Genomic DNA, 24,040 nt, shown 5'->3' with positions numbered 1-24,040 from the left:
CACGCGCCTAAGCCCAGAGTACCTTGATCGGCCACTTGAGAAAGGCGATAATGTGTTTCAGCCTGGGGCTGGGATGACGACATTCAGGTTTTTCCCGGGCTCTGAGCGCCTATGGACGACGTAGGAAGTGTCACGTTAGAGCAGAGATCCTTAGTAAAAGATAGAGATGGCAAAGAAGTTCCAGAAATGGTCAGACAGGCCACTTCCTGTAAAGGAATCTCTCAGGTTTTGACCTGCCATTTGAGTTCTGTTATACTCACAGACACCATTCAAACAGTTTTAGAAACTTTAGGGTGTTTTCTATCCATATATAATAAGTATATGCATATTCTAGTTACTGGGTAGGATTAGTAACCAGATTAAATCGGGTACGTTTTTTATCCAGCCGTGAAAATACTGCCCCCTAGCCATAAGAGGTTAACAAGAACTTAAGATCACAAAGCCCTGACCTCAATCCTATAGAACATTTGTGGGCAGAACTGAAGAAGCGTGTGCGAGCAAGGGAGGCCTAGAAACCTGACTCAGTTACACCAGCTCTGTCAGGAGGAATGGGCCAAAATTCACCCAACTTATTGTGGGAAGCTTGTGGAAGGCTACCTGAAACATTTGACCCAAGTTAAACAATTTAAAGGCAATGCTACCAAATACTAATTGAGTGTATGTTGAAGGCCTAGGAAGCTGAGCAGGGGGCCTCCCCCGGGGACGTGAACCTGGGCGGGCAGGACGGTTACGGTGGAAAGCCAGGATCATGGCTGGGTCGATGATGTCCTGGGCAGGGACCCAGGACCGTTCTTCGGGTCTGTACCCCTCCCAATCCACCAGGTAGTGGATGCGACCACCCAGGCTCTTGGAGTCAAGGAGGGCTTGGACGGAATAAGCCGGTGCACTGCCGACGTCAAATGGAGGGGGTGTGCCAAGGTGCGCTACTGGAGGATGGAGAGGGCTGTACCTCGCAGGTTTGAGAAGGGACACATGGAAGGGTGAGGAGATCTGGTAATGGCGGGGCAACTGGAGATGGTAGGTGACAGGATTGATGCTGTGTGTTATTTTAAAGGGACAAGACTCTCCTTTATCTAACCACACTGTCCGATTTCAAAAAGGCTTTACAGCGAAAGCAAAACATTAGATTATGTCAGCAGAGTACCAAGCCAGAAATAATCAGACACCCATTTTTCAAGCTAGCATATAATGTCACAAAAACAAAACCACAGCTAAATGCAGCACTAACCTTTGATGATCTTCATCAGATGACAACCCTAGGACATTATGTTATACCATGCATGCATGTTTTGTTCAATCAAGTTCATATTTATATCACAAAAACAGCTTTTACATTAGCATGTGACGTTCAGAACTAGCATACCCCCCGCAAACATCCGGTGAATTTACTAAATTACTCACGATAAACGTTCACAAAAAACATAACAATTATTTTAAGAATTATAGATACAGAACTCCTCTATGCACTCGATATGTCCGATTTTAAAATAGCTTTTCGGTGAAAGCACATTTTGCAATATTCTCAGTAGATAGCCCAGCCATCACGGCTAGCCATTTAGACACCGACCAAGTTTAGCCCTGATCAAACTCCGATTTACTATTACAAAAGTTTCATTACCTTTGTTGTCTTCGTCAGAATGCACTCCCAGGACTGCTACTTCAATAACAAATGTTGGTTTGGTCCAAAATAATCCATCGTTATATCCGAATAGCGGCGTTTTGTTCGTGCGTTCCAGACACTATCCGAAATGGTAAAGAAGGGTCGCGCGCATGGCGCAATTCGTGACAAAAAAAATTCTAAATATTCCATTACCGTACTTCGAAGCATGTCAACCACTGTTTAAAATCAATTTTTATGCCATTTTTCTCGTAGAAAAGCGATAAGATTCCGACCGGGAATCTCCTTTTCGGCAAACAGAGGAAAAAATCACAAAGACGGGGGCGACCAGGTCACGCGCCTAAGCCCAGAGTACCTTGATCGGCCACTTGAGAAAGGCGATAATGTGTTTCAGCCTGGGGCTGGGATGACGACATTCAGGTTTTTCCCGGGCTCTGAGCGCCTATGACGACGTAGGAAGTGTCACGTTAGAGCAGAGATCCTTAGTTAAAAGATAGAGATGGCAAAGAAGTTCCAGAAATGGTCAGACAGGCCACTTCCTGTAAAGGAATCTCTCAGGTTTTGACCTGCCATTTGAGTTCTGTTATACTCACAGACACCATTCAAACAGTTTTAGAAACTTTAGGGTGTTTTCTATCCATATATAATAAGTATATGCATATTCTAGTTACTGGGTAGGATTAGTAACCAGATTAAATCGGGTACGTTTTTTATCCAGCCGTGAAAATACTGCCCCCTAGCCATAAGAGGTTAACAAGAACTTAAGCTTTTAAACGATGTAAGACACTTGTATTTTCATGTATGTTTAATATTACGATTTTTGTATTTTGAATTTTGCGCTCTGCAATTTCACAGGATGTTGTCGTGGTGGGACGCTCGCCCAAACAGCTTGGTAAATTCCAGAAAATAATGTCATGGCTTTAGAAGCTTCTGATAGGCTAATTGACATCATTTGAGTCAATTGGAGGTGTACCTGTGGATGTATTTCAAGGCCTACCTTCAAACTCAGTGCCTCTTTGCCTGACATCATGGGAAAATCAAAAGAAATCAGCCAAGACCTCAAAAAAAATTTGAAGACCTCCACAAGTCTGGTTCATCCTTGGGAGCAATTTCCAAATGCCTGAAGGTACCACGTTCATCTGTACAAACAATAGTACACAATTATAAACACCATGGGACCACGCAGCCATCATACGGCTCAGGAAGGATGATGCACACTTTCTGTTTCCTAGAGATTAACGTACTTTGTTGCGAAAAGTGCAAATCAATCCCAGAACATCAGCAAAGGAGCTTGTGAAGATGCTGGAGGAAACATGTACAAAAGGTTCTATATCCACAGTAAAACGAGTTCTATATCGACATAACCTGAAAGGCCGCTCAGCAAGGAAGAAGCCACTGCTCCAAACCCACCATAAAAAAGCCAGACTACAGTTTGCAACTGCACATGGGGACAAAGATGGAACTTTTTGGAGAAATGTCCTCTGGTCTGATGAAACAAAAATATAACTGTTTAGCCATAATGACCATCGTTATGTTTGGAGGAAAAAGGGGGAGGCTTGCAAGCTAAAGAACACCATCCCAACCGTGAAGCACGGGGGTGGCAGCATCATGTTGTGGGGGTGTTTTGCTGCAGGAGGGACTGGTGCACTTCACAAACTAGATGGCATCATGAGGAAAGAAAATTATGTGGATATATTTAACCTCTTGGGGCTAGGTGGGACGCTAGCGTGCCACCTGTGGTGCACTCCATCAACAGCAGGTGCATTTCAAGAGCGGCAAATTTGAATCCAAATAAATGTCAAAATTCAAATTTTTCAAAAATACAACTATGTTACACCATTTGAAAGATAAACATCTCCTTAATCTAACCACGTTTTACGATTTCAAAAAGGTTTTACGGCGAAAGCATAAATTTAGAGTATGTTAGGACAGTACATTTACAAGAGTTGTGTGTAATGTTTTGTCAAGTCAAAGACAGGGTCACCAAAACCATAAAACCAGCTAAAATGATACACTAACCTTTTACAATCTCCATCAGATGACACTCCTAGGACATTATGTTAGACAATGCATGCATTTTTAGTTCTATCAAGTTCATATTTATATACAAAAACAGCGTTTTACTATGGCATTGATGTTGAGGAAATCGTTTCCCTCCAATAACCGGCAGTCAAGTCAGCGTCACAAATTAAATAATTAAAATTAGAAAACATTGGTAAAATATTATATTGTCATTTAAAGAATTATAGATTTACATCTTTTGAACGCAATCAACTTGCCAGATTTAAAAATAACCTTACTGGGAAATCACACTTTGCAATAATCTGAGCACTGTGCCCAGAAAAATACGCGTTGCGATACAGACTAGACGTCATGTTGGGGAGATCTAAAATCGAAAATACTATGTAAATAATCCATTACCTTTGATTCTCTTCATCAGATGTCACTTCCAGGTATCACAGGTCCATAACGAATGTAGTTTTGTTCAAAAAGCTCATCATTTATGTCCAAAATCTCCGTCTCGTTAGCACATGATGTAAGCCAGCCGGACTTCTCGTCATGAACGAGGGGAAAAAATATATTTCCGTTCGTTCAAACATGTCAAACGTTGTATAGCATAAATCATTAGGGCCTTTTTTAACCAGAACATGAATAATATTCAAGGTGGACGAATGCATAGCCTTTTATAACGTATTGGAACGAGGGTACCCAACATGAAGTAGCGCGCCAGGTGTCTAATGGGACATCACCTTTCCATGGCTCTTGTTCGGTCAGATCTCCCTCCAGAAGACTCAAAACACTTTGTAAAGGCTGGTGACATCTAGTGGAAGCAATAGGAAGTGCCAAAATATTCCTAAACCCCTGTGTTTTTCAATGGGATAGGTTTAAAGTCAATACAACACATCAGGTATCCACTTCCTGTCAGAAAATGTCTCAGGGTTTTGCCTGCCAAATGAGTTCTGTTATACTCACAGACACCATTCAAACAGTTTTGGAAACTTTAGAGTGTTTTCTATCCATATATAATAAGTATATGCATATTCTAGTTACTGGGTAGGATTAGTAACCAGATTAAATCGGGTACATTTTTTTTATCCAGACGTGCAAATGCTGCCCCCTAGACCCAACAGGTTAAGCAACATCTCAAGACATCAGTCAGGAAGTTAAAGCTTGGTCGCAAATGGGTCTTCCAAATGGACAATGACCCCAAGCATACTTCCAAAGTGGTGGCAAAATGGCTTAAGGACAACAAAGTCAAGGTATTGGCGTGGCCATCACAAAGCCCTGACCTCAATCCTATAGAACATTTGTGGGCAGAACTGAAGAAGCGTGTGCGAGCAAGGAGGCCTAGAAACCTGACTCAGTTACACCAGCTCTGTCAGGAGGAATGGGCCAAAATTCACCCAACTTATTGTGGGAAGCTTGTGGAAGGCTACCTGAAACATTTGACCCAAGTTAAACAATTTAAAGGCAATGCTACCAAATACTAATTGAGTGTATGTTGAAGGCCTAGGAAGCTGAGCAGGGGGCCTCCCCCGGGGACGTGAACCTGGGCGGGCAGGACGGTTACGGTGGAAAGCCAGGATCATGGCTGGGTCGATGATGTCCTGGGCAGGGACCCAGGACCGTTCTTCGGGTCTGTACCCCTCCCAATCCACCAGGTAGTGGATGCGACCACCCAGGCTCTTGGAGTCAAGGAGGGCTTGGACGGAATAAGCCGGTGCACTGCCGACGTCAAATGGAGGGTGTGCCAAGGTGCGCTACTGGAGGATGGAGAGGGCTGTACCTCGCAGGTTTGAGAAGGGACACATGGAAGGGTGAGGAGATCTGGTAATGGCGGGGCAACTGGAGATGGTAGGTGACAGGATTGATGCTGTGTGTTATTTTGAAGGGACAAATGAACCGGGGACTGAAATTTTTGCAGGGGTCACGAAGCCGGATGTCCCGGGTTGAGAGCCACACATGTTGCCCAGGGTGGAAGAGTGGAGTAGGTTGGCGACGCCGGTCAGCGAACTGTTTCTGGGAGAGGGAAGCTTGATCTATGTGCCGATGTGTGGTCTCCCAAACCTGCTCACTCCGTCGAAACCACTCATCGATGGCAGGCACAGTTCTGGGCTCTGTCTCCCATGGGAACACAGGGGGTTGGTATCTGAGGACACACTGAAAAGTAGTGAGATGGAGTGAGGAATGAACCAGGGAGTTCTGTGCATATTTGGCCCAGGCTAGATAGCAACCTCACTCGTGTGGTTGGTGGGTGCAGTGTTGGCAAAGGTACTTCCCTATTTCTTAATTCAGGCGTTCCGTCTGCCCGTAGGTTTGTGGATGGTATCCGGAGGATAGGCTGATGGAGACCCCCAGACGGTCGCAGAAGGCTCACCACACCCTGCAGACGAACTGGGGTCCCTGATCCGAAACGATGTCTTCCGGGATCCCATACAGACGAAACACCTGTTGGAACATGCACTCGGCCATTTCCATGGCCTTAGGTAGATGCGGAAGGGGGATGAGTCAGCACATCTTGGAGAACCGGTCCACTACAACTAAAATAGTAGTGAAGCCCGAAGAGTCTGGCAGATCAGTGAGGAAATCCATGGCAATATGGGACCATAGTATGTGTGGTGTAGGTAAAGGCTCGAGCTTACCGGTAGGTAGTTGGTGAGGGCTCTTTGCCCATGCACAGACGGGACAGTAAAGAACGTAATCTCGGATGTCTGCTGTTAGGGATGACCACCAGAACTTGCATGTCAGTAGCTCCGGGGTCTGGGTGATCCCCGGATGGCCAGAACTCAGCGAGGTATGGCACCACTGCATTAGTTGGGGTCTGACGGACGCCAGAACGTAGGTGTTGCCTGCAGGGGTGTCGGTAGGTGCTGGGTCATGGCATAGGGCCTCTTGGATGGCTGATTGGATTTCCCACTGTATGGGTCCCACAACACAAGACGGAGGCAGGATAGGCTCGGGAGCTGGGTTAGAGGAAGGGGAGTCAAATAGATGGGATAGGGAATTAGCCTTCACATTTTTCTTGCCAGGTAGATAGGTGACGGTGAAGTTGAAGTTGAATCGGGTGAAGAAGAGTGTCCACAGAGCCTGTCTGGGGTTGAGCCTCTTAGCACTCCTGAAGTACTCCAAATTGCGGTGGTCGGTAAGGACAAGGAATGGGTGATGAGCTCCCTCTAACCAGTGGCGCCACTCTTCGATGGCCAGCTGAAGGAGCTCTCGGTTCCTGATATCATAGAAGCCACATGGGTGTAATTTGGGAGGTGTCCCTATCCGCTGAGAGAAAACCGCTCCTACGCCCGACCTCGGATGCATCAACCTCCAGAACAAAAGGAAGGGTAGGATCTGGCTGCCTAAGGATGGGTGCAGAGGCAAAGAGGCATTTCAAGATCTCAAATGCAGTAAGGGCGGTGTCGGTCCATTGGAGGATACAAGTTTTTTGACTGGTGAGAGCTGAGAGAAGAGCGGTTGTGCTGCTGCAGTTTCGGATGAACCGGCGGTAGTAGTTGGAAAATCCTAGGAAATGTTGTAGTTCCTTTACGGTGGTAGGTTTGGGCCAGCTAAGTACGGCCGTGACTTTCCCTTCATCCATGTTGACCCCTCCTGGTGTCAACACGAAACCTAGGAAGGCCGTAGTAACGTGAAAGGCACTCTTCTCAGCCTTGACATAAAGATGGTGGTCCTGTAGCCATTGGAGGACCTGTTGAGTAGATCAAGATATCGTCAATGTACACGATGAGGAACTGGTTGATCATGTCCTGGAAAACATCATTCATGAAGGACTGGAAGACTGCAAGAGAGCATTGTTGAGACCATAGGGCATAACCAGGTATTCATAGTGACCCCTAGTGGTGATGAACGCCATCTTCCACTCATCTCCACTTCGGATACGGACCAGGTTGTAAGCACTACGTAGGTCCAGCTTGGAGTAGATGGTAGCTTGTCCAACTTGTTCTAGTGCGGCCGTAATCAGAGGAAGAGGGAAGCGATTCTTGATAGTAATGTCATTGAGGGGTCGGTAATCTATGCAGGGATGGAGACTACCATCGTTTTTTCACAAAAAAGAAACTGGATGCAGCCGGAGATGTGGATGGACGGATTAATCCCATGGTCTCCCGCCTCTTCTATATAGGTGTCCATAGCCTCATTCTCTGGGATGGACAAGGGGTAGATCCAACCCTCAGGGGGCGATGCCCCAGGAAGGAGGTCGATCGTGCAGTCCTCCGGGCGATGAGGGGGCAGAATGGACACCGTTTTCTTGCTGAAGACACTCTGGAACTGGGCATATACAGGTGGGATGTGGGTTGGAATGGCCGTCTCCGATCCTTCTATAGAGGTGGCTCGACAGAGTAGATTGAAGCAGTTCTTAAAACAGGCGGGAGACCATGACAGTAGTTCCCCTTGCCGCCAGGAGATGGCAGGGTCGTGAAGGCTTAGCCAGGGGTGACCGAGGATGAGGGGTTCTTTAGGTGAAGACAACACCATTAACCTCTATGGGCTAGGTGGCACGTCACCGTCCCACTCTATTCAACAGCCAGTGGAAGAGTGTGGCGCGAAATACAAAACCTCAAAAATGCAATAATTTCAATTTTTCAAACATACGACTATTTTACACCATTTTAAAGACAAGACTCTCATTAATCTAACCACATTGTCCGATTTCAAAAAGGCTTTACAGCGAAAGCAAAACATTAGATTATGTTAGGAGAGTACATAGCCACAAATAATCACACAGCCATTTTCCAAGCAAGCATATATGTCACATAAAACCCAAAACACAGCTAAATGAAGCACTAACCTTTGATCTTCATCAGATGACACTCTAGGACATTATGTTATACAATACATGCATGTTTTGTTCAATCAAGTTCATATTTATATCCAAAAACAGCTTTTACATTGGCATGTGATGTTCAGAACATGCATTCCCACCCAAAACTTCCGGTGAATTTACTAAATTACTCACCATAAACGTTGACAAAATACATAACAATTATTTTAAGAATTATAGATACAGAACTCCTCTATGCATTCGCTATGTCCGATTTTAAAATAGCTTTTCGGTGAAAGCACATTTGCAATATTCTAAGTAGATAGCCCGGCATCACAGGGCTAGCTATTTAGACACCCACCAAGTTTAGCCCTGACCAAAGTCAGATTTACTATAAGAAAAATGTTATTACCTTTGCTGTTCTTCGTCAGAATGCACTCCCAGGACTTCTACTTCAATAACAAATGTTGGTTTGGTTCAAAATAATCCATAGTTATGTTCAAATATCCTCTGTTTTGTTCGATGCTCAAGACACTATCCGAATGGTAAAGAAGGGTGATGCGCACGACGCATTTCGTGACAAAACATTTCTAAATATTCCATTACCGTATTTCGAAGCATGTCAACCGCTGTTTAAAATCGAATTTTTATGCCATTTTTCTCGTAAAAAGCGATAATATTCCAACCGGGAATGCGTGTTTAGGTTCAAAGAGAGAGAAAATAAAAACATGGGGTCGACTGTGCACGCGCCTCCGTCCCATTGTCCTCTGATAGAGCACTTACCAAAAGCGCTAATGTTTTTCAGCCAGTGGCTGGAATTACATCATTCAGCTTTTTCCCGCCTTCTGAGAGCCTATGGGAGCCGTAGAACAAGTGTCACGTTACAGCAAAGATCCTCAGTTTTCAATAAACAGAGCCAAGAAGAACAAGAACTTGTCAGACAGGTCACTTCCTGTAAGGAATCTTCTCAGGTTTTTGCCTGCCAATGAGTTCTGTTATACTCACAGACACCATTCAAACAGTTTTAGAAACTTTAGGGTGTTTTCTATCCAAAGCCAATAATGATATGCATATTCTAGTTTCTGGCAGTAGTAATAACCAGATTAAATCGGAACGTTTTTTATCCGTATGCAAATACTGCCCCTACCCCCAACAGGTTAACTGAATGACCTCAGAGTGAAGAGGTTATACTTTCGGTCATGTGAGTCACACTTCCTGTCAGAAAATGTCTCAGGGTTTTGCCTGCCAAATGAGTTCTGTTATACTCACAGACACCATTCAAACAGTTTTGGAAACTTTAGAGTGTTTTCTATCCATATATAATAAGTATATGCATATTCTAGTTACTGGGTAGGATTAGTAACCAGATTAAATCGGGTACATTTTTTTATCCAGACGTGCAAATGCTGCCCCCTAGACCCAACAGGTTAAGCAACATCTCAAGACATCAGTCAGGAAGTTAAAGCTTGGTCGCAAATGGGTCTTCCAAATGGACAATGACCCCAAGCATACTTCCAAAGTGGTGGCAAAATGGCTTAAGGACAACAAAGTCAAGGTATTGGCGTGGCCATCACAAAGCCCTGACCTCAATCCTATAGAACATTTGTGGGCAGAACTGAAGAAGCGTGTGCGAGCAAGGAGGCCTAGAAACCTGACTCAGTTACACCAGCTCTGTCAGGAGGAATGGGCCAAAATTCACCCAACTTATTGTGGGAAGCTTGTGGAAGGCTACCTGAAACATTTGACCCAAGTTAAACAATTTAAAGGCAATGCTACCAAATACTAATTGAGTGTATGTTGAAGGCCTAGGAAGCTGAGCAGGGGGCCTCCCCCGGGGACGTGAACCTGGGCGGGCAGGACGGTTACGGTGGAAAGCCAGGATCATGGCTGGGTCGATGATGTCCTGGGCAGGGACCCAGGACCGTTCTTCGGGTCTGTACCCCTCCCAATCCACCAGGTAGTGGATGCGACCACCCAGGCTCTTGGAGTCAAGGAGGGCTTGGACGGAATAAGCCGGTGCACTGCCGACGTCAAATGGAGGGGGTGTGCCAAGGTGCGCTACTGGAGGATGGAGAGGGCTGTACCTCGCAGGTTTGAGAAGGGACACATGGAAGGGTGAGGAGATCTGGTAATGGCGGGGCAACTGGAGATGGTAGGTGACAGGATTGATGCTGTGTGTTATTTTGAAGGGACAAATGAACCGGGGACTGAAATTTTTGCAGGGGTCACGAAGCCGGATGTCCCGGGTTGAGAGCCACACATGTTGCCCAGGGTGGAAGAGTGGAGTAGGTTGGCGACGCCGGTCAGCGAACTGTTTCTGGGAGAGGGAAGCTTGATCTATGTGCCGATGTGTGGTCTCCCAAACCTGCTCACTCCGTCGAAACCACTCATCGATGGCAGGCACAGTTCTGGGCTCTGTCTCCCATGGGAACACAGGGGGTTGGTATCTGAGGACACACTGAAAAGTAGTGAGATGGAGTGAGGAATGAACCAGGGAGTTCTGTGCATATTTGGCCCAGGCTAGATAGCAACCTCACTCGTGTGGTTGGTGGGTGCAGTGTTGGCAAAGGTACTTCCCTATTTCTTAATTCAGGCGTTCCGTCTGCCCGTAGGTTTGTGGATGGTATCCGGAGGATAGGCTGATGGAGACCCCCAGACGGTCGCAGAAGGCTCACCACACCCTGCAGACGAACTGGGGTCCCTGATCCGAAACGATGTCTTCCGGGATCCCATACAGACGAAACACCTGTTGGAACATGCACTCGGCCATTTCCATGGCCTTAGGTAGATGCGGAAGGGGGATGAGTCAGCACATCTTGGAGAACCGGTCCACTACAACTAAAATAGTAGTGAAGCCCGAAGAGTCTGGCAGATCAGTGAGGAAATCCATGGCAATATGGGACCATAGTATGTGTGGTGTAGGTAAAGGCTCGAGCTTACCGGTAGGTAGTTGGTGAGGGCTCTTTGCCCATGCACAGACGGGACAGTAAAGAACGTAATCTCGGATGTCTGCTGTTAGGGATGACCACCAGAACTTGCATGTCAGTAGCTCCGGGGTCTGGGTGATCCCGGATGGCCAGAACTCAGCGAGGTATGGCACCACTGCATTAGTTGGGGTCTGACGGACGCCAGAACGTAGGTGTTGCCTGCAGGGGTGTCGGTAGGTGCTGGGTCATGGCATAGGGCCTCTTGGATGGCTGATTGGATTTCCCACTGTATGGGTCCCACAACACAAGACGGAGGCAGGATAGGCTCGGGAGCTGGGTTAGAGGAAGGGGAGTCAAATAGATGGGATAGGGAATTAGCCTTCACATTTTTCTTGCCAGGTAGATAGGTGACGGTGAAGTTGAAGTTGAATCGGGTGAAGAAGAGTGTCCACAGAGCCTGTCTGGGGTTGAGCCTCTTAGCACTCCTGAAGTACTCCAAATTGCGGTGGTCGGTAAGGACAAGGAATGGGTGATGAGCTCCCTCTAACCAGTGGCGCCACTCTTCGATGGCCAGCTGAAGGAGCTCTCGGTTCCTGATATCATAGAAGCCACATGGGTGTAATTTGGGAGGTGTCCCTATCCGCTGAGAGAAAACCGCTCCTACGCCGACCTCGGATGCATCAACCTCCAGAACAAAAGGAAGGGTAGGATCTGGCTGCCTAAGGATGGGTGCAGAGGCAAAGAGGCATTTCAAGATCTCAAATGCAGTAAGGGCGGTGTCGGTCCATTGGAGGATACAAGTTTTTTGACTGGTGAGAGCTGAGAGAAGAGCGGTTGTGCTGCTGCAGTTTCGGATGAACCGGCGGTAGTAGTTGGAAAATCCTAGGAAATGTTGTAGTTCCTTTACGGTGGTAGGTTTGGGCCAGCTAAGTACGGCCGTGACTTTCCCTTCATCCATGTTGACCCCTCCTGGTGTCAACACGAAACCTAGGAAGGCCGTAGTAACGTGAAAGGCACTCTTCTCAGCCTTGACATAAAGATGGTGGTCCTGTAGCCATTGGAGGACCTGTTGAGTAGATCAAGATATCGTCAATGTACACGATGAGGAACTGGTTGATCATGTCCTGGAAAACATCATTCATGAAGGACTGGAAGACTGCGAGAGCATTGTTGAGACCATAGGGCATAACCAGGTATTCATAGTGACCCCTAGTGGTGATGAACGCCATCTTCCACTCATCTCCACTTCGGATACGGACCAGGTTGTAAGCACTACGTAGGTCCAGCTTGGAGTAGATGGTAGCTTGTCCAACTTGTTCTAGTGCGGCCGTAATCAGAGGAAGAGGGAAGCGATTCTTGATAGTAATGTCATTGAGGGGTCGGTAATCTATGCAGGGATGGAGACTACCATCGTTTTTTCACAAAAAAGAAACTGGATGCAGCCGGAGATGTGGATGGACGGATTAATCCCATGGTCTCCCGCCTCTTCTATATAGGTGTCCATAGCCTCATTCTCTGGGATGGACAAGGGGTAGATCCAACCCTCAGGGGCGATGCCCCAGGAAGGAGGTCGATCGTGCAGTCCTCCGGGCGATGAGGGGGGCAGAATGGACACCGTTTTCTTGCTGAAGACACTCTGGAACTGGGCATATACAGGTGGGATGTGGGTTGGAATGGCCGTCTCCGATCCTTCTATAGAGGTGGCTCGACAGAGTAGATTGAAGCAGTTCTTAAAACAGGCGGGAGACCATGACAGTAGTTCCCCTTGCCGCCAGGAGATGGCAGGGTCGTGAAGGCTTAGCCAGGGGTGACCGAGGATGAGGGGTTCTTTAGGTGAAGACAACACCATTAACCTCTATGGGCTAGGTGGCACGTCACCGTCCCACTCTATTCAACAGCCAGTGGAAGAGTGTGGCGCGAAATACAAAACCTCAAAAATGCAATAATTTCAATTTTTCAAACATACGACTATTTTACACCATTTTAAAGACAAGACTCTCATTAATCTAACCACATTGTCCGATTTCAAAAAGGCTTTACAGCGAAAGCAAAACATTAGATTATGTTAGGAGAGTACATAGCCACAAATAATCACACAGCCATTTTCCAAGCAAGCATATATGTCACATAAACCCAAAACACAGCTAAATGAAGCACTAACCTTTGATCTTCATCAGATGACACTCCTAGGACATTATGTTATACAATACATGCATGTTTTGTTCAATCAAGTTCATATTTATATCCAAAAACAGCTTTTTACATTGGCATGTGATGTTCAGAACATGCATTCCCACCCAAAACTTCCGGTGAATTTACTAAATTACTCACCATAAACGTTGACAAAATACATAACAATTATTTTAAGAATTATAGATACAGAACTCCTCTATGCATTCGCTATGTCCGATTTTAAAATAGCTTTTCGGTGAAAGCACATTTTGCAATATTCTAAGTAGATAGCCCGGCATCACAGGGCTAGCTATTTAGACACCCACCAAGTTTAGCCCTGACCAAAGTCAGATTTACTATAAGAAAAATGTTATTACCTTTGCTGTTCTTCGTCAGAATGCACTCCCAGGACTTCTACTTCAATAACAAATGTTGGTTTGGTTCAAAATAATCCATAGTTATGTTCAAATATCCTCTGTTTTGTTCGTGCGTTCAAGACACTATCCGAATGGTAAAGAAGGGTGATGCGCACGACGCATTTCGTGACAAAACATTTCTAAATATTCCATTACCGTATTTCGAAGCATGTCAACCGCTGTTTAAAATCAATTTTTATGCCATTTTTCTCGTAAAAAAGCGATAATATTCCAACCGGGAATGCGTGTTTAGGTTCAAAGAGAGAGAAAATAAAAACATGGGGTCGACTCGTGCACGCGCCTCCGTCCCATTGTCCTCTGATAGAGCACTTACCAAAAGCGCTAATGTTTTTCAGCCAGTGGCTGGAATTACATCATTCAGCTTTTTCCCGCCTTCTGAGAGCCTATGGGAGCCGTAACAAGTGTCACGTTACAGCAAAGATCCTCAGTTTTCAATAAACAGAGCCAAGAAGAACAAGAACTTGTCAGACAGGTCACTTCCTGTAAGGAATCTTCTCAGGTTTTTGCCTGCCATATGAGTTCTGTTATACTCACAGACACCATTCAAACAGTTTTAGAAACTTTAGGGTGTTTTCTATCCAAAGCCAATAATGATATGCATATTCTAGTTTCTGGGCAGTAGTAATAACCAGATTAAATCGGGTACGTTTTTTATCCGGCCATGCAAATACTGCCCCCTACCCCCAACAGGTTAACTGAATGACCTCAGAGTGAAGGAGGCCAATCTGAAGGGTTATACTTTCGGTCATGTGAGTCACAAGACCAGTTCCGAGAGGTTATCCGTCCAGCACATTAAGGGGCGGATTAACAGGGATTAGTTTGACTCTTAACTGTTGTGCCAATTGTTTGTCAATGAAATTACCTGCAGCCCCCCGAGTCCACTAGTCCCTCCGCAAACTGAGTGACCCCATTAGCAGAAAGAAGAGCCGGGATACCAAACTGCCTTTTGGTAATATTCAAAAATGTAGAGGTGCTTACCCAGGCGGAAGTGGAGGGGTTGTGGTCACCCCTTTGTGGGGGGCGAATAGGACAGCTATTGAGTAGGTGGTAACTCTCTCCACAATAGAGGCGCAGGTTTCACGTAACCTCCGATGTCTCTCGGCAGGCGTGAGAGGGGCTATTAGACCGTGGTGGACAAGAGAAGGGTGTGGAAGACTCACAGACCATGGGCGACTGTATAGGTCTGCGGTCCACCAGTAGGTTGTGTGGTTCCCACCGTGTGGTTCCCACTGTGAAGCATGGAGGAGGAGGTGTGGGGGTGCTTTGCTGGTGACACTGTCTGTGATTTATTTAGAATTCAAGGCACACTCAACCAGCATGGCTACCACAGCATTCTGCAGTGATATGCCATTCCATCTGGTTTGCGCTTAGTGGGACTATCATTTTTTTTCAACAGGACAATGACCAAAACACACCTCCAGGCTCTGTAAGGGCTATTTGACCAAGAATAGAGTGATGGAGTGCTGCATCAGATGACCTGGCCTCCACAATCACCCGACCTCAACCCAATTGAGATGGTTTGGAATGAGTTGGACTGCAGAGTAAAGGAAAAGCAGCCAACAAGTGCTCAGCACATGTGGGAACTCCTTCAAGAGTGTTGGAAAAGCATTCCAGGTGAAGCTGGTTGAGAGAATGCCAAGAGTGTTTAAAGCTGTCATCAAGGCAAAAGGTGGTTGTTATGAAGAATCTAAAATGTAATATATATATATTTGTTTAACACTTATTTGCTTACTACATGATTCCATATGTGTTATTTAATAGTTTTGCTGTCTTCACTATTATTCTACAATGTAGAAAATAATAAAAATAAAGAAAAACCCTTGAATGAGTAGGTTTATCCAAACTTTTGACTGGTACTGTATATCCCTGTTTTCATTTTGGGTCTGCATTGCGACATTCTGGGCTGGGATAATGTAATCATGGTCCTGTAGAAAATCAATGGCTGCTCCATGTTCTATTCCTGGATACTATAAATGGCCTCCTTTGAGGACAGGGATGGAGGGAAAGAGGGAGAGGGAGATATAGCTTGTCCGATGCTAGTTGGCATGGTAACCTGGTCTGGTGAAAGGGAGCCTGGGAGGGGGAGCTGCAGCTTTTGTCTCACGGGAGCAGAATATCCCAGAATTCCCTGCAGGCAGTTAGTGAGGCAGGCTGATATAAATCATGTTTGTTGCCCTCTGGGCTTCAGGTTTAGAGACGGGGCTCTCCTAACCTCTACTCTGTCAGCTAGAGATACACATATCAGTCAGTACTGCTAATTAAACCATGTGCATGTGTGTTTATGTAGTTCACTGTGTGAAATAAAAAATGAGTGTCTGTCCAATGTTTGAGTCTCCCAGTGGAGGAGTCACCTCGCCCCCACGCCCCCAGAGCCGTGTTCCACTACCCATAATTCTGCCGGATATTAAAAAAATACATCAACACAGCAATTACAGGCCCATGAAACAGCCTGGCACCGTGGCATGTGCCTCGGGGCAGACAGACACAGCTGTGCTACTCTCCCACTCACACACTGATTACATTGGTCCTGTCTGTGTGATCTCCCCCTGTGTTATGGCCACCTCACCTCATGTAGTCCTTCTGTACAATAGGTGTTTCATTGACTACGCATCAACACTGTAGTGTCCCATTGGAGGGCTCTCACCTGATCTCATCATGATGTTAGTCTTAGCTAGGCTAGTTTGAGCTTATAGTTTATAATTAACCCATTAGTGTAGTGTCAGTCTCTGTCTGGGGTAAACTTTCACCTCGGAGCCACTTTAAATGGCACAATGAGACTACCGTTGCTCAAAACGCTAACATTTACCGAAGGGGTGAGGAGTTATTTTTTCCCTCACTACTTCAAGTGCATCTCACAAAAAATTCATAGTTTTCATGCAAAATAAATCAACCTTATTTTTCTGCAGCGTGTCTCAAAATGGCCGGGGAATGAATAAGAGATGAAGCTTAAACATCTGGGACCCCTCGCCTGACACTTTCCATCACATCACAGGAGCCGAGCCGTGTGTGTGTGTGTGTGTGTGTGTGTCATTACACACTCGGTTGTGGGGGTAATGAGCTGTGTGTGTGAGTCGTTAGTGTGTGTAGTGTGCTGTTCTAGTGTGCTGTCAGGGACCGGCCAATAGGGATTTTCTCAGATCCAAGCCTTGACTGCTTGTTGTCATAAGATGTTTGTTGTCACAGTTCAACAAGAAGCATGGCGTTCACTGTGTTTTATGTTAGAAATTGGAGCAATGTCTGCAGAATGTAAACCAAAACACTTAGCAACCACTGGTTAGCTTTACTATGACTCAATTAAGTGTCATTTGAGCAGAGAGATTTGATTCATTACACTGTTCCCCTGTCTTTTAACGACCCTCCATGTGACAGGTATCACTATGATGTCCAACTGGAATTGGATTATGGCTAACCGTGTTTATGTTCAGCCTGTCTTACTTCATAACTAATGTAATATGTCCCTTCTACTCTTTTCTCTATCTTTCTCCCTCCCCCTCTCCTCTACTCTTTCTCTTTCTCTCTCTTGCTGTCTCTCTCTCTCACCCTCTCTTCTCTTGCTGTCCATCTATCTGTCTGTCTGTCTGTCTGTCTGTCTCGCTCTCTCTCTCTTTCCCTCCCCCTTTTCTCTCTCCCTTCCAGTCCCGGCCATGATCACGTCGTACCCCAACACCACGCTGGCCACGCAGGGCAGTGAGAAGAGGATGAGCTGCACGGCCCACGGGGAAAAACCCATCATGGTGCGCTGGGAGAAGGAGGAGCGCATCATCAACCCGGAGAGCAGCCACCGCTACGTGGTCACCGTCAAAGAGGTGGCCGACGAGGTCATCTCCACCCTGCAGGTATACAGACACACCAGTGGAATGGTGCTGCCCTGTTCCCAGTTACCTCTGCTGAGGCCAGGTGGAGAACTACTGGGTATGCAGGGCATTTGCTTGGAGTAAAGCGGTGTAGCAAAAGCCTGCACTAAGTTCGTCAGTTTGTAGACAGGTTTGATGATGGCTCATCATGAGCCCTGTCTGTGAATGATATAGCCCATGCACTTCCTCATCTATGTAGCTGACCCTCTTTTCCCCTTCACATAGATCCGGCCGACAGTGAGGGAAGACTCTGGCTTCTTCTCCTGCCATGCCATCAACTCCTATGGTGAAGACAGAGGGATCATTCAGCTAACAGTGCAAGGTACAGCTGCCTTCCACTGACAATTGTCATGAAAACATAATGAAATACAAAATATAACGCCACAATTAGGGTAATGATGCAAAATCAACACCCTAGCGTTGTATGACTTTGTGGTGTCCCTCAGAGCCCCCGGACCCTCCTGAGGTGGAGATCAGAGAGGTGAAGGACAGGACCATCGCCCTCCGCTGGACCATGGGCTTCGATGGAAACAGCCCAATCACAGGCTTCGACATTGAGTGCAAGAACAAATCAGGTACAAGACAAACAAGAGTTATCTTTTCTGTATGGCACAGAACACAAATATTTTCACTTCTTGTGTATTTTTAAGGTCTCTCCTGATGAAATTATTCTCTGTATCCTCATGTTAAGCTGAATGTGCTCCTCTTGCCTTCCAGATAATGATTTTTAATGATTTTTTTAAACTTTTTCTCAGTGCTATAATTCAATACAGCAGACTAATGCACTTAGCAGGCTTTGACCTACAGCCCCACTTAGCTGTAAACCTTGACCCTTGACCCCGGCCCCACAGGCTCCTGGGAAATGGCCCAAAGGACCAAAGACGTGTCTCCCCAGCTCAACCAGGCCACCATCATAGACCTGCACCCCTCCTCCACATACAGCATCCGCATGTTTGCCAAGAACCACATCGGCAAGAGTGAGGCCAGCAACGAACTCACGATCACCACAGACGAAGCAGGTATTAGACCACCACTATATGTATACACACACTGTATGCAGACACAGACATACAACAACAACAAGGCAAGCACACACAGACATGCGTAGCTATACTGTACATACACATTTAGACTGTTGCACTACATAAATACATAAGGCAAACAGGCAGGATGATGAACTGCAAAAGGAAAGACCTACATAAGTGACTAGGATGAAAGAGGTAGAAAAGAGGGTAATGGGGATGAGGAAGTCAATTCATTAACAGCAGAGTGACATCAGCTCCATTGGCTCCGTTGCATTATTGAACACATGCTGACCCTGCACTAAAAGCGTGACTTTTCAATTAGCAGACCATGTTGTAAATGTCACACTGCGGTCAATAGATCACTGGCCAGCCCCTCTGTAAATTGCTCCCATTCCCTTTGGTGGTTCCTCCAAATCCCCTTACTGCACTTCTCTCTCTCACTTCTCTTCTGACTCTGTCCCCCATGACCTCTCATAAACATGACCTCCATCTTTATTACTGTTCAAGTGGGCTGGGCCATCTGAGACCAAATACTCTGGTCAACCCAAAGATACAGTAGAACCTTAGCCTTCCATGTCTCAGGATCTTTGCCTTAACCCTGGAATAATCTACAGAATACACTCAGACTGGATAGTTTAATTCCTTTGCTGACTAATTTCTGCCTTCCTGCACCTTCTCTACTCAACTGACAGTAGCTCAGATCTGAATGACCTTGATGTATGTTCTTCCTTCTAGCTCCTGATGGTCCCCCACAAGATGTGCAGCTTGAAGCTTTCTCCTCTCAGAGCATCAGAGTCTCCTGGAGGGTAAAATATGTTCAATCAATTCCATCAGGACTGAGAAGAATTTACTGTAGCTCAGTGGTCTACTAGCTACATGGTCTGTTACATATCAGGTCATTGAGGGCCACAACCATTATTCTGTCCTCAAGAAGATGTCCCCCAATACCTAAATGTACGTTCCCCTCTCTTCCCTCCCTCTGTCCTTCACCAGGCCCCTAAGAAGCACCTCCAGAACGGGGCGATCCGTGGCTACCAGGTGGGCTACAGGGAGTTCAGCACCGGGGGAAACTACCAGTTCAACGTCATCAGCATGGAGACGACGGGGGACAACGACCACAGTGAGAGCGTCACCCTGGACAACCTGAAGAAGTTCACCCAGTATGGAGTGGTGGTGCAGGCCAGCAACAGCGCTGGGACAGGACCCTCCTCCCAGGAGGTCATCTCTACCACATTGGAGGATGGTGAGGAGGACACACACACAGTCTGCCTTTAGCTATCAGTAACAATATTGTGGACAGTGGAAATCTGACTGATTTCAAACAGTATTGTGGTGCATCAAGGGTCAAATGGCTGATGTTTTGTCTCTGAAGGAAGTGAACTCCCAGGATGGAGTTTTATCGACATCTAGTGGATGATGTTGGTACTGCTGATATAGTGACACCGTGTCTATCATGTTCAGTATTGTCATGCATGGCTGGTCATTTTTGTCATGGCTAAAAACATACCTGATGAAGGCTTGGTCCCAAAACACTAGTTTTAAGCATTATTAAGTTCACTTCCAAGAGTATCTCAATATTCTCTTCTCTTCAGTAAACTCCTCTGTTCATTCTACTTGTTTGGAGACTGAGGTAACAATGTTGTTTTTCCTCCTCCCTGGTTGTGACAGTTCCCAGCCGGCCTCCAGAGAACGTCCAGGCCACAGCAGCGTCTCCAGAGATCATCTCTCTATCCTGGCTGACCCCTCCTAAAGACGCTCTCAACGGCATCCTGCTCGGCTTCAGAGTCATCTACTGGGCCAACCTGCCCGACGGAGGTACAGTACACACACACACACACACACACACACAGATGCATGCAGGCACACACACACATATGCATGCAGACACACACACACACACACACAGAGATGCATGCAGACACACACACACACAAATGCATGCAGGCACACACACACACACACACACACACACACACAGATGCATGCAGGCACACACGCACAGATGCATGCAGGCACACACACACACACACACATACACGCATGCATGCAGGCACACACACACAGATGCATGCAGGCACACACACACAGATGCATGCAGGCACACACACACACACACACACACACACACACACACACACACAAAGAGAGAGAATGATGTAGATGTTAGACTGTATCTGCCCTAGTCCGTAACCTCCAAGACACATAGAATGTATACAGTATCAACATGATTACCTATGCATGATAATTCAAGTGGGTGAATGAGACATATTAGCAGTGACCCAGGCTTTCTAGTCCAAGTCAGACAGCCTGGCATGGCATGCAGTCGCCACGTGCTGGAGAGACGTCAGAGTGATGGCTTCTGACAGCCCCGTTGCTTTTGACTCCTCATCTGTCATATCACATCCCCTCTGATGGCCCCTGGATGCACCAATTGAAAAGCAACACTCAATCTAGTTTGCATAGTAACAGTGCATGTCATATTGGGACACACTCCCAACAATACTACAGCCATAGCCATGTATTACATATATTATATATATATTGATATCTTATGTAACATTAACAACAATTCATATGAATACATATATTATTCATTTAAATGAAAAATGTCACTAATTATGTCAAATCAAAGTGTATTGGTTGCGTACACAGTTTTTTAGCAGATGTTATAGTGGGTGCAGCAAAATGCTTGTGTTACTAGCTCCTAATAGTGCAGTAAAATGTCTAGCTCCTAACAGTGCAGTAAAATGTCAAACAAATATACAAATAATCTAAAATTAAGAAATTAAGAAATGTCAGAAGGAATTAAATGAACAACCCAAATTACATTGTATCAGTAATCCAAATGCAATCCATATATTCACTGAAAATATATACTAAGAATGTGTGATATGTGTGATAGATATCATATTGATGTATTTATTGTCAAAGACACTTGTCTAAACCCTCAGCCAGGGCCTGTTGTGCTCTTCATATATTTTAAATGTGAGCAATATAAATGTTGTTGTTGGGAAAGTATCATGGGTTGTTCACCTCATGCACCAGCAGAGGGGGATATAGGCCCTTTTTCTAAGATGGTGGAGCAACTGTCTTATCCATCAACTCTGCTCTAAACATTTGGCACCAGTCTGTCACTGCAGTAATCTAACTCAGCACCCATCAATGGTGTATATTTATCAGATATTTTATGGATTTCATATACAGTGCATTCGGAAAGTATTCAGACCCCTTGACTTTTTCCAAATTTTGTTACATTACAACCTTATTCTAAAATGGATTAAATAGTTTTTTCCCCTCATCAATCTATACACAATACCCCATAATGACAAAGCAAAAACAGTTTTTTTTTCAAATGTATAAAAATAATAATAACGGAAATATCACATTTACATAAGTATTCAGACCCTTTACTCAATACTTTGTTGATGCACCTTTGGCAGCAATTACAGCCTCGAGTCTTCTTGGGTATGACGCTACAAGCTTGGCACACCTGTATTTGGGGAGTTTCTCCCATTCTTCTCTGCATATCCTCTCAAGCTCTGTCAGGTTGGATGGGGAGCGTCGCTGCACAGCTATTTTCAGGTCTCTCCAGAGATGTTCGATTGAGTGTCCCGAAGCCACTCCTGCGTTGTCTTGGCTGTGTGTTTAGGGTCATCGTCCTGTTGGAAGGTGAACTTTCACCCCAGTCTGAGGTCCTGAGCGCTCTGGAGCAGGTTTTCATCAAGGATCTCTCTGTACTTTGTTCTGTTCATCTTTCCCTCGATCCTGACTAGTCTCCCGATACTTGCCTCTAAGAAACATCCCCACAGCATGATGCTGCCACCACCATGCTTCACCATAGGGATGGTGCCAGGTTTCCTCCAGACGGGACACTTGGCATTCAGGCCAAAGAGTTCAATCTTGGTTTCATCAGACCAGAGAATTTTATTTCTCATGGTCTGAGAGTCCTTTAGTTGCCTTTTGACAAACTCCAAGTGGGTTGTCATGTGCCTTTTACTGAGGAGTGGCTTCTGTCTGGCCACTCTACCACAAAGGCCTGATTGGTAGAGTGCTGCAGGTATGGTTGTCCTTCTGGAAGGTTCTCCCATCTCTACAGAGGAACTCTGGAGCTCTGTCAGAGTGAACATCAGGTTCTTGGTCACCTCCCTGACCAAGGCCCTTCTCTCCTGATTGCTCAGTGTTGGTGGTTCCAAATGTCTTCCATTTAAGAATGATGGAGGCCACTGTGTCCTTGGCGACCTTCAATGCTGCTGAAATATTTTGGTACCCTTCCCCAGATTTGTGCCTCGACACGATCCTGTCTTGGAGCTCTACGGACAATTTCTTCAACCTCATGGCTTGGTTTTTGACCTTATATAGACAAGTGTGTGCCTTTCCAAATCATGTCCAATCAATTGAATTTACCACAGATGGACTCCAATCAAGTGGTAGAAACATCTCAAGGATGATCAATGGAAACAGGATGCACCTGAGCTCAATTTCGAATCTCATAGCAAATGACGCTCAATTTTGAGTCTCATAGCAAATGAATACTTATGTAAATAAGGTATTTCTGTTTTTTATTTGTAATACATTTGCAAAAATGTCTAAAAACCTGTTTTTGCTTTGTCATTATGAGGTATTGTGTGTAGATTGATGAGGAAAGTGTTTTATTTAATCCATTTTAGAATAAGTCTGTAATCTAACAAAATGTGGAAAAAGGGAAATTGTCCGAATATTTACCGAATGCACAGTACCTACAGTACAGTGAGTCAGAATTCATTGATCACAGCTATTGTAGTATACAGCATATATTTTACTGCACGTTTCCAAATCACACTATTATGACTCATAAACCTATTAAGTGTACTAACAGGGAGGATGGAGCATTAACAGACTGTGGCTCTAATCCAGACTGCAGTAGAGGAGGGGAAGATCGAGAAATAGAGAGAGGGAGAGGCATCCATTATTCAACACTTAGAAAAGCATCGTCAGAGTCAAGGGCAGACACACCAGAACAGACCTTGGATGGGCTTTTTAATCCTGTATTTGTGTCCATGTTTTGATTCAAGGCTGTGCTATCACTGCTATGACATCCTTGGACATATTATTTTATGTACAGCACCAGTTAAAAGTTTGGACACACCTACTCATTCCAGGGTTTGTCTTCTTTTACTATTTTCTACATTGTAGAATAATAGTGAAGACATCAAAACTATGAAATAACACATATGGAATCATGTAGTAACCAAAAAAGTG

The 24,040-nt window shown here is 45.5% G+C and overlaps 1 protein-coding gene across 4 annotated transcripts in view; it reads left to right on the top strand.

The window, feature by feature from the left end:
• dscama (Down syndrome cell adhesion molecule a) overlaps positions 1–24,040 on the top strand; it is a 180,140-nt gene that overhangs the window by 141,810 nt on the left and 14,290 nt on the right. For all 4 annotated transcript variants that reach the window (XM_014197411.2, XM_045717100.1, XM_014197410.2 and 1 more), the window contains exons 12-18: positions 17,560–17,759; positions 18,003–18,099; positions 18,224–18,352; positions 18,629–18,796; positions 19,538–19,608; positions 19,796–20,045; positions 20,471–20,617. In XM_014197411.2, coding sequence (XP_014052886.2) covers positions 17,560–17,759; positions 18,003–18,099; positions 18,224–18,352; positions 18,629–18,796; positions 19,538–19,608; positions 19,796–20,045; positions 20,471–20,617 — 1,062 coding nt within the window. The remainder of the gene's footprint in view (positions 1–17,559; positions 17,760–18,002; positions 18,100–18,223; positions 18,353–18,628; positions 18,797–19,537; positions 19,609–19,795; positions 20,046–20,470; positions 20,618–24,040) is intronic.

The sequence above is a fragment of the Salmo salar genome, chromosome ssa04, assembly GCF_905237065.1.
Source record: "Salmo salar chromosome ssa04, Ssal_v3.1, whole genome shotgun sequence".
Taxonomy (NCBI): domain Eukaryota; kingdom Metazoa; phylum Chordata; class Actinopteri; order Salmoniformes; family Salmonidae; genus Salmo; species Salmo salar.
Note: the sequence above shows the minus strand (reverse complement) of the source record. Positions and strands in the feature narration are given on the sequence as shown.